General features: G+C 35.2%; 1 protein-coding gene across 1 annotated transcript in view; it reads left to right on the top strand.

Moving 5' to 3' along the window:
- LOC128888515 (homeotic protein spalt-major-like) overlaps positions 1-5016 on the top strand; it is a 136082-nt gene extending 131066 nt beyond the window's left edge. Inside the window, exon 7 of the mRNA XM_054145428.1 lies at positions 152-5016. Coding sequence (XP_054001403.1) covers positions 152-556 — 405 coding nt within the window. The 3' untranslated portion in view covers positions 557-5016. The remainder of the gene's footprint in view (positions 1-151) is intronic.
- Positions 5017-12028: the final 7012 nt, after the last annotated feature.

Here is a 12028-nt window from a genome sequence, read left to right as displayed (position 1 = left end):
GGAAAATGATAAATTTCACGAGTAAATATCAGTATTGTAAAGTATCATCCCGCATTACAGTTTTCGATACGATTAACGATGATTTTTTCTGTCATTTTTGTAGGTAATTGGTCCCGAATAAAGCTAACCAGACGGCGTGCATTACTTACAGCTGAACGAGATCTCGGTGATTCAAAGTAACAACGGGTTACCGGGCCACTCAGTGGCCACTGGAAAGTACGCAGGTTTGTTCGGCTCGGTGTACGCGGCGGGGGCTGGATTCCCTCTAGACAAGCAGCCCATGGCGCCAACCAGCAACGGCCCACTGGTCGATGGGAAGTCCTCGATTCCGTCGGGGTCCATGCTCTTCCAGACGCCGTCACCATCCCACTCTCCCGGTACTCCGTCGTCCAATGGCAGCAATCAAAACTCGGCCAGTGTTCCCGCGTGGACAGGTGACGCTCTTCAGCATCACTTCGACAGGGAGCCTCCGAACAGATCGGAGAACAACTCCACGCCACCCTCGGCACGACTTCAGCCGCCCCCGGCGGCTAGAGGTGAAGGATTAGCCACGTGAAGTTCGACCGGTACATATCTTACTTCAGCGAAACTTCACGCGATCGGGAACCGAACTCCGCTCTAGCTGCTAGAGAGACGTTCACGTAGAGCTGACAGTGTTTCAGTGCATCCGAGCCGAAAGATTCGGGACCCGGAGTCTGACGACATATCCTTCTAACACCCAGGGCCAGCAGATACCATGTTCCTATTGTCACACTAGTCTTAAACGTGTTAAAGAGGACCGATGGGCCCGGTAGCTGGAGTCCCAGCGTCAGCGGGTCTGAGTTTCGGTTTCTAGAACCCTGCGACGTGGTTTCGCACGAGGGTCCGACGGATGCGGCGCCTAGACTGAGCCGTTGGGCCGCAAGACACGTGGTGCCGCAACGTCCCGGCCCTCCGTACTCTGACCGTCCATGCGCGACAGTGATGGTCACCTCACTTAGGGTTATTTTGCGTTACAAATATATACAGGGTATCTCGTGTAACTTGACCACCGTCAGGGCTCCCGTTGTCGTCGACGACGCGACCAAGCGTCTCGAGTCTTCTCAATTTCCAGCATTCCGACCTTGAGAGCAACGAATTCCGTTAATCGCGATATTCGCGTCTTCCGAACTCACGATTCCTTCCTCGGATTACATCGTCGACGATAAGGGGGGTATTCGAAATGCTAGAGTTACGCGGTGTATCCTGTACAAGGAGATATAAATATATACATAAAAAAAGAGAAAGATTATATATATATATATATACATATATACATATATAAATATAAAATATTATATTGGTGCGAAGGGGTATGAGTGCGCAAGTTGTATACACGTGCGAGTACGTGCGTCACTTTCTTTTTTTAAAGAAGGTCGTGTTTAGAGATTTAGTGGCGGGCCCGGCAACGCCCCTCGCTGTGATATGAGAGGAGCAGCCTGCAATCATTTAAACCAATGTACTTATACTTTGTACCATAGTATTATTATTTACACTCGATGTACAGTACGCACCGCGACGAGTCCCGTCATTCTTTTGTATAGAAAGACAACCGACGTCTATTTGTGTTCTCCCAAACTTCGTCAATTTCAACTATTTCTCGATCATGCGTCGATAAGCTGCTGCAGGGTCGAAGTTCAATTCTTTTCAAGTGGGCAATGTGTCGGGATTTATATCAATGGCATTGAAGATTTAAATGGAACACAAGAAAACTTTGTTTCGGTCCGTGTCGATTGTCATAGCATCGACTAAAATTAACGTTAACATCTGAATCCATGTATATTCGGCTCGAATCGTTCACGAGCGTACAATTTGTAGTTCCTCCCTCCTCCTCTTTCCCCTTCTCCTCCTCCCCCCAACTTTCACGTTCTCCTTGGGCCACGTGATACGCGATAACTGTCTTTACAACGCCGAAATCTTGTAATATAGCAATGGTCGCTCTAGAATATGATATTTTGTTACACAGTCGCGTTACAGTGTATACAAATTAAAAAAATATATATATAACGCGAATGTAGCAAAATATTACGGTGAACAAAAAGTTTCTTTCGAGTTACCTTCCTTCTATCTATGTTCTTTCTTAACGATTGCTTAAACTAAATAAAATTATGTAAGTTTCATGTTATACATAAGATATTGGAATTTTGGGAGAGAGATTAAAACGTTGCTGCAAAATAACGAACACAGGTTTTCCGAGAATTAATTAAAAAATGTAGTATTTACACTATTGCAAGATGATTTTGCGGTACAACTTCTCTGTTCCACTGTCAGTTGAACGCCCTCTATCTTGGTTTAACCCCAAAAACGCCGTACTCCATTTATCTGGACTGACGACGCCACAGTACCTATTTAGTTATTCGAACACTATTGTGAATGCTTATGGGAATTCGTAAACTCCAGTTATATGGATCTAGTTATCCGAACCTGGTTGTCCCCCAACCGATTCGGATAAATGGAGTTCTACTGTAATGTAGTACAGTAGAGCCTACCGTATCCATACTAATTGGAAGACAAAAATGACCGTGTAGCGGAATTTTTCGGATAATAGAATAATCACCTTTTTTTATATTAAATTTCAATTTATTCAAATAGATAACTTACAAAATTGACAACTTGTTTCAATATTTAAGGATTCCATATTTCTTTCGCTGACTTAATCGTATAACTTTCACAACATCAAATTCCTTTTTCAAATGCCAAGAATGTTTCGCCGTGGGAAGGCACGTTAACTCATCATTACTTTCGTTTATTGTTTCAACCAATGAAAAATGTATGTTTTTATTTTATTTATTATATTTATTAACTTTTATTTAATGTTTTTTTTTGCAATTCGGATAATAAAACATTCAGATATAACGATATTTGGATACGGGGGAGCTCTACTGTATTTGTATTATATAGGATATAGTTGAGTTTCGAAAATGTTATTGTGAGCATAACGATCAGGTGCTTATAAAAAATTTAGTCGATCGATGAACAGAGCAGACGTGCCCTAAAATTATCCTACAATAATGTAAATGATTAATTTTTTGAACTCTTTGAGTGCTGAATTATTCAAAATCAGTGAAATTACCTTTAGGTATTGCAATTGCTGGGAACGAAATACTATTTTGCTGGAATGAATTTTGTCAACTGAATGTACAAGGCAATGCTAAGTTATAATTGTAATTATTTTATGCTAAATTAAATAATACAAATAAAATGTAGAGGTCAGCATCTATGCCCCGACTGTTTAAAATCAATTCAACGTGGGTCGCACCTTCAAAATTCCACCAAACACGCGATAATGCCTTTTTCGAGAAGCGGTTTTGTTATCCCACCTGTTCTGTAACTTGTTAACTGAGTTATAAAATGGTGTATGTAACATAAATATCCTACTATTTGTATTTAGTTAAAACATTCGTTGATAAAAGATATAGAGGGAAGGAAGAAAAATCAAAGAAAACTTCTGTTCCATCCTAATAAAACGCAAATTCTGTGGCTGCGGTGCGAAATAACCACGCAGAACCACCTCCAAACATTCTGAACTCCGTATTTGTAAAAATTAATATAAATCGATAAATCGATGAATATTCTATTTAACCTATTTAACCGTAATTCTTCGTTAAAAAATTGCATTTGTCGAGTAATTGTACAGCGATTTTAAGGCGATTGCGTTATCGCTATAATGACTTAAGAAGAAATCGATAAAATACATTTTGCGACTTTTCTACTCTTACAAGGAAACATATCCAACCCCAACACACCGATTTTGATGAAACTTATGTAAGATATAGTACTCAAACAAATATTACACACATAGTTTTTTTTTTTATTGGCAATCGTATTGAATTGTCAAATTTTTTTTTAAATTATGCATTTTTGAATGGGTAATTCACTCATGCCAAAAGAAATTGCTTATATAATTTTTTTAAATAATTTATTTTTGAAAAAATGTCTCTTTTGTTAATTTTTCTTACTAAATGTTGTTTTCCATTTATGAAAATTTATATGCGTAAATTACAGGTTAATATAGGGCTTACATATTTTTGGAAATTTTGTTTTTCACCATATAATAATAATTATATTAAATGAGGAATTCCTTCTTCCGCGCCAAGAACGTGGTTTCTTTACCTTTCTTTTTTTTTAAGTATGGAAGACTTTAATTTAAAATTTAACACAAGTCTTTAGTACTATTTTAGTATGATGTACAAGTTGTTATGGAAAGATTTACCTAAAAATATACTTGTTACGGCCCGATGACCGTGACGTGGTAATGGAAACATTTTGGTGAAACTTATGTGAGATATATTAAACAAATATTTGACAAATATTGTTACTCTATAGAAATAATTGTATTTTGGTGGTAAGAGGTCGAAGGGAGTATAGGTTACAAAAGCTTCTGACCATTGGAATGGTAATTAGCACCGCAAGCAAACATCCCTGCGACACCTCTCTTGGTGTTTGAAGGTAAAACTATCGATATTGTATGACACCCTCTTCAAAGTATCGTAAAAATTTATGATATTTTTCGGCAAAGCAAGAATGCATATATTTCATTGTATGACGTGACAACAAATTATGTATTTAATAAGAACCTCTAAATGACAAATGACGGATAATTCCAAGAACACATATGTTCTATTTTTGTCCATAATTTACGTATATCAATATACTTGAAAGTAAATTAACGTTTAACCAAAAGAACTACATAAAAAAATAATATTTTTAACATATTATTTAAACAAATGGTGTTTCTTTTTCAATTTTCCATTACATATGAATCCATCACTCAAAAATACAAGATTAAAAAACAAGAATTATGGTTCTACACCTTCTAGTTTACGAGATATTTAAAAAAATACAGTTTAAACCTCAAAATTTACTGTTATCACTTCTTCAATATGGACGATTGCCGATAAAAAAAAATACATGTCAAATATTTTTTTAAAAACATGTATATTTTTAGGTAAATCTTTCCATCACAATTTGTACATCATACTAAAATAGTACTAAAGACATGTGTAAAATTTTAATTTAAAGGCTTGTATACTTTAAAAAAAAAAAGGGTAAAGAAATCATATTTTTAGCGCGGAAAAAGGAATTCCCCATTTCATCTAATTATTGTTATATGATGAAAAACAAAATTTCCAAAAACATGTATCCCTTATTTTAACCTGTAGTTTACACATATAAATTTTCATACATGGAAAACAACATTTAGTAAGAAAAATTAACAAGAAAAACATTTTTTTCAAAAATAAATTATTTAAATAAATTAAATAAAGAATTTCTTCTGGCATGAGTTAATTACCCATTCAAAAATGCATAATTTAAAACAAAATTTTGTCTTAGCACCTCTAGTTTCCAAGTTATTTAGAAAAACATGTTCTTCACCCTTTGCTTTAGGGGCTGTTATCACCCCTTGAATATGCACGATTGCCGATAAAAAAAATATGTGTCAAATATTGTTTAGAGAACTATATCTCGCATAAGTTTCATCAAAATCGGTGTGTTGGAATTGGATATCTTTCCTTGTTAGATCTAATATGATGTTGTAACGCTATTAATCACATGATAATCGAAGTTTGAAGAAAAACACATATATCAGAACTATAATAAGTGTTACAGATTTATTTTTTAAATAATATTTACACGATGCTCTTCCAACCTACACTTTTTTTCGGAAAGTTCATTTCAGTTATCATGTGATTAAACGCTTTGTTGGATCATCGAAGGTTTGTCATGCGCATATGATTCGAATTTCTTTGCGCACGAACGTCGCGCATCACATGATCAAGGAAACTAAGTGGGGGAAAGGCGCGGGCACATTCTTTATACTCGCGAATTATTTGCACCGACTTTATTGCCAGATTGATTAATTAACGGATTATCGTGAAATGTATAAATAGTAAGATATTTGAGGCTTTCACGGCCCAATTCATGGTTGATACTAATCGAGGCTTTCGGGTCTAAGCTGTGTCCTTTGAATAAAATACTCCGATATAAACATTTTAAGGTAAAAGTGCTCGTCGCACTCTTCACCAATCACTACTTTGTTTTGATTGTTCTTTAGACAAAAAAAACTGCAAGACCACGTTCCAGATAGGATTCAAATTATATTAGATTTTTTATGTCTTTGGGAAAACTATTCTTCGGATTTGACTGTTGATTTTGTTTTGTCAAAAATGTATTCGATGGTTTGTAGCTATTTAATATTCTGCTACGATTAGTCATTGAATCTTAACACGAGCCACGATACCTTAAAATGTGGATCATTTGACTCCCGAAGAAGGTAACTACAATATTAACGAAACGTCGAAATATCTCATCCAAAAGTCGCGGTGTACACTCGGAAGTCTAAGTTATTATCAACCATGTATAAGTAGCAACATAATTTATTGATTATTTATTGTACATACATGGAAACCCAAATCAAAATAGTTTACTGGTTCAAAGCCGTCTTACATTTACGAGTTACGTACGTAACAAAATCAATCGGATGCGTAACTCAATTTGCATTGTTAAAATCATGAAAAACAAGTAGCGTAGTTCCGCGCAAAGCGCCCAAGTGGTCCGAGGCTATTCAGATATACTACTTATGGTACGAAGATTACTGAACTTTGTTCTTCCATCTCCTGACTTGCCAAACCAGGAGTAGAATGATCGTGTCGTCAAGCCCTTTTATCGAATTTATTTCATTGATACAGGCACAAAAAGACTCGATTCTAACTTCAGTCACGTACATTGTAGGGACGTTTATTTTCCTGTACTTTCTTACCGATGATGCCACGCGCAACATTATCAAGGGGTAATTGAAAAAGATAGACCTACGCATATATTTTTCTATAGTCCACACCAATAGCTTTCTCTGGACGCATACAAACATTCGTAACATTCAAAGGATTGAATAATTTGAAGATTATACAAATTGTGAAAATGTGAAAAATTCTGATAAAGAAAGAACGACACAGCGACGTGGGAAATTAATTTCACCTGAATCGCTTTCACACGCGTACTATGCTGATACTGTCACTGTTATGGGTAGAAGGACAACTGACAACTGATAAAGGCAACTGACCAAAGAGGAAACATTTATAACCCTTTCACTGCGGGACGATCTTTGCTAGAAATTCCAAGTGACGTAGAGGTCTGAATTTAAAAAAAATATCAGTTTATAGGAAATGATAAGACGGAACTTTTTTTATAATTACAGTTTATTCGTAAGACGTTTAGTCTCTAAAATAGAAATTAAGAACGTAGAAGACCATTTTTCTATGAATTTGATTACATTTGAAATAGTGAAAATGAAAGCATGGTTAGTTGACAATTACTTATTTGTCGATATATTAAAAAATATTACCTCATAGAGGATGGTAAGACGAAACTTTTATATATTTACAGTTTGTTCATAGGGCGTTTAGTTTCAGAGATAAGAATTAAAAATCTTAGAAGACCTTTTCCCAACGAACTTTTAACTTTTAAATTTTTATTTTCGAAACTAAGCATCCTATGAATAAACTGTAAATATAAAAAGGTTTCTTCTCATCATCCCCTATAAGCTGATATTTTTTATTAAAATCGATTTAACGAATACAAACATTTCTCGGAGCTTATCTCTCGAGGGTGTATATATACGCCCTCCACAGTCAAAGGGATAAAAGAACCAAGAAAAATATGAGTTATAGTATACAGATTGCTATAAGATTCATACAAAAAATAACCATAAGTATCTCTCCAATGTTCAACATATCGCAGTATTAATGGAAAAAAATCAATGTTGACTGGTCGCTTAACGTGTTAACATATTAACCGCCACGTGATCCATACACACGTAAGAGAACTTTCCACTAAGAAATTATAAGAAATTAATTCCGAAGGTAGGATATTACAGAAAAAAAACTGGATAGACTTTGTAAATTTTGATAAAATTACAAAAATAATTACTACGAGAAATGTTGGATTATGTAGTCTTGATCAAATTTCTGGCAGTCGATGTGTTAAACATGATTTCTTGTGGACCGATCTTGAATACAAGATCAGTAGATCGATCTGACATCTCGAACGATCACCGTAACCCTTTCGCAATCGCCTTAACCGAACTGTTTTCGTATTACATTAGGGGTTGGCTATAAATCAAATGGCGTAGCCAGATAAGATACGACAATTTGGCGCAGTGCAAATGATGTTCATTTTTTTAACGTATGCTTCTGTGAGTCTCAATTGTAATTTGATTAATGGTAACCAGATACAGTGGGTGTAGAAAGTATTCGTACACCAATCAATTTCCAAAAAAACTTTTGTGCAAAATTGTAATTTATTAACTTATTTTTTATAAGCAATGACATTCTACATATGTTCTAGGAAATCTCTAGAATAGATAGATTACAAAAAAAAATAGCTATTTATGTAAGTTGCGAAATTAACAAGAAAAAAACAATTAATCGATAGAAATATTGAAGCAATAAGTATTCGCACAACTGTTTAAAAGTACTTTCCTGGAAATTTGATGTTTTCTAATTCGCACGGAGCAATAAACTAATGTGTTTACGTTACAAACTCTGCTGTAAATGGTTCGTCATAAGAATCGTACAAATACTTATTGCTTCTATACTTTCATCCACTCTTCGCATTTTTTTCTTAATTTCATAACTTATATTAACTAGTAAATGTTGTTGGGACTATATCTTAGAGACTTCCGAGAATATGTAAAATATCATTGATTATAAAAAAGGAAGTTAAGAAACTACAATTTCACAGAAAAGTTTTTTGGGAAATTGATCGGTGTACGGATACATTCTACACCAATGTATATTCACTCAGACATCAGAGTGGTTCTTAGAAGGGTAACTTTCGAATTTTAATGTTCCTGGAGTCTTAAAAGCTTCGAAATGACTAAACACAAATCCCCTAAAAATGTCAGCTTTCTATCTCAATTTTTAATACCTCCCCATAATGGTCGAATTTTCCCACTTAACATAGGAATAAATAGGAAAGAAAACTTAATACATTTTGATTTTTATATCTTCAAAATGAAATATTACAGAAACATCATGAGATGGTATATTTTTCTAGGAAATCGAATGCTCTTCAAAAAAAAGACTTGTAAAAATTTCGCAAGCCAACGGTATAAAGTTATAGGCTGATTAAGTTGAAATTATAAGAACCACTCTACTGGGACATATATATCTCGCTAGAGTCAAAAGGGTTACGAGAGACGTAGTTATTGCTGCCGGTCAATTGATATCCCCTAGTGTTGTTTATTATAGCTTAACCAGTAAGAAAAACAAGAATGAACGTCCTTATAACGAATAATATTGAAGTTGTACCTTTGAATAAGATATTTAGAGCTTTCACGGCTCGATTCTTCATGGTTGATACTAATTCAGGCTTCTGAATGTGAGCTCTGTCCTTGGGTTAAGGTACTTTGACGTTTCTTGCCATCGGAGCTAGCTTCTTTAAAGGTCAAATTATACGGTGATATTCATATCAGCGTTTATCATCGTTTGATCCCTGAAGAAGCTACCAACAATACCGGCGCAACCTCCAACACGGAGTATGTTCAGTGATTTTTGGACCTAGGTGGTTTGAGACATCGTTTAGCACCAAGTACTCGAAAGGGCCTCGTGTGTGGAACGTAGGATACAAGTCGTGAAAGACGAATCGAAATTATATTAATACTGTCACGTTGTCCAAGATTGTGTATGCGTTTCCAAACTTAAAAAGCGTGATAAACGTGCATGTAACGCGAACTATGCAATCAATCGCATACATACTCGAAAACTAATACTCGTGTGTATTCCTGTATGCTCTCACGTTTAACTATGAAACGAGAAGACAGAAAAAAAATAGGCGAGGCGATACACGTGTAAAATTGTGTAAAAAGTAACGATAGCATCATTTGTGTGTCCAGTAGGCACTTCACGTAATTTATCTGATTTTTAACTAGTTTAGGGATAACCTTTTAAGACCTCCGTCGTATGGAGAATTCACGTGCAAAACAAAGAAAGTCCAAAGCCACGGTGATCTTGATCTTAACAGTGGCTTTTCATAAATCAAAATTGCTAAAACCTGTTTATCGTAACGATTGAAGATGCCAGGTTCAAATCAATTGCAAGGAAAAATTTGACGACCCCTCGGGACTGAAATTTTCGAATAAAACAGAAGCAAGTTTTCACCGTTATAACTGTAATCAAATTCTCAATGGCGTAATATTGACAGTGTGTCCTTACAGAGTCGAAGAAAACAACATATTACAAGTAGCGCGATAATTACATATATTTGGAGCCAAGACGAAAATAATAAGAAAGTAATGTTTCTTCGATAAAAAATAATCAAGCTCTGTATAATTGTAAAACTTTGTGGTTACAGTAGCTAAAACAAAACTGAAGAAATTGAAACTACCAAGGGGTCCCAGTAGCTGAACGGGTTTTATTGTTTCTTGCCTCGAAAATGATATCAGTTTGAATACCAAGCCCGCTAATTGGTGTTTATTTTCAGAGTAACGCCCGTATTTACATACACGTAACAACATCTGGTTGACGTTGTTAAGTTTAGTTTAAAATTTCACAGAGAGAACGAGGATGAGTTACCTCGGCATCCGAAACTAGCATCTTCAATTTCAAAAGGGAAAGTAATCGGTTTCCTATAAGAAGCACATAAAAATACTTTCGAGCACTCCCGCGTGCATGCAAGTATCTATGGTGTATGGAATGTAAAACAACAACAACCACAAATTAAAAAATACTTTTAGCAGTAGCGTTTCCTTCTTTTTTGAGCATTCTTGAGAATCGAGAAGCATATCGATGACACAGTTTATAGAGCAGTTCCATTTTTATTTGACGAATGTAGTCATCGGAGAAAATTGATCACGGAAAACTAAAAATAGCTGTAACAAGTCGTAGCACCGTCGAAGATGAAATAGTTGGATATGATTTTTTATTCGAAAAGAGAGAAAAAGAAAACAAGCAGAGAGTCCGAGAGTATAAAGGATAGTTGTAAGAGGAAAATCAAAAGTTTCTCGTCGGTTGGAACCGGATGGTTTCGCGATAAGAGTGACGGACATATACATATATACATACTACCGCTGTAAATAATGAACACGTGATAAGTATAGGCGAAGTCGGTTAGAGAAGTCCATGTAAATCTTTAGTGTGCTACTAAAATGTTTCGTAAATTAAGTGGAACGTTTACACGTTTGAAGTGAAAATGTCGCGCGCTTGCACAACGCTGTTTTCAAAAAATGGAACGGAGGTACGGAAAAGCTCGGCAGCTATTCCCTGATCGCGAGTCCTGTGAAGTTGTCCAAAACAAAGTATTGCTTATACGATCTTAGGTTTTCTGTACATATTGTATACTCCATGTATAAACACAACTCTGCTAGTTGCGAAACCCATCATTGTAGCTAAATTACATTACGGATCATTATATCTATATCACTTCAACAATAAACAATTACTATGAGGACGAATGAGTTTGCTAATTTCATTTTTAGTCTACGCTACGTTTCCATTATTTATGAAATATAATATTTTAAAAGATTTCTAAACGTATAGATTCTAAATTAATGTATCGAATAGAAACGCGTTACAAAAATAAGAAAATGAAAATTTAAGTGAAATGAAATTACTAAAATTAATTTTAAATTTTCAAAAATTAGATGGAATTAACTGATTAATACACAATCAGCTTTGGTAAGGTCGAATTAAAAGATTTCAAGTCAAATCATTTTCTATGTGACGAAAGAATTCAAAAGACAATAATTAAATCAACAAGTTAGAATGGAGTTCATTCTTAACGATACCTCCTCGACAAACATTATTTTCTGTTCTTCCAAAAATGTTTTCAGAGAGATAACAGTGAGCAAACCTTGACATCGGAGAAGACATTTATCGTATCCATCAACGTCTACGAGGTATGAGTCAGGTCCACGTTGACGCCTCTTAAATAGGTTTCACCGTAATTCGTAGCAAGTATTAAAATATCCATTTCCAGAAATAAGACAACTTATAATTAATTCGTACGTTTTTCC

This window comes from Hylaeus anthracinus, unplaced genomic scaffold (assembly GCF_026225885.1).
Source record: "Hylaeus anthracinus isolate JK02 unplaced genomic scaffold, UHH_iyHylAnth1.0_haploid 11994, whole genome shotgun sequence".
Taxonomy (NCBI): Eukaryota; Metazoa; Arthropoda; class Insecta; order Hymenoptera; family Colletidae; genus Hylaeus; species Hylaeus anthracinus.
This window is presented reverse-complemented; position numbering and strand designations above follow the sequence as displayed.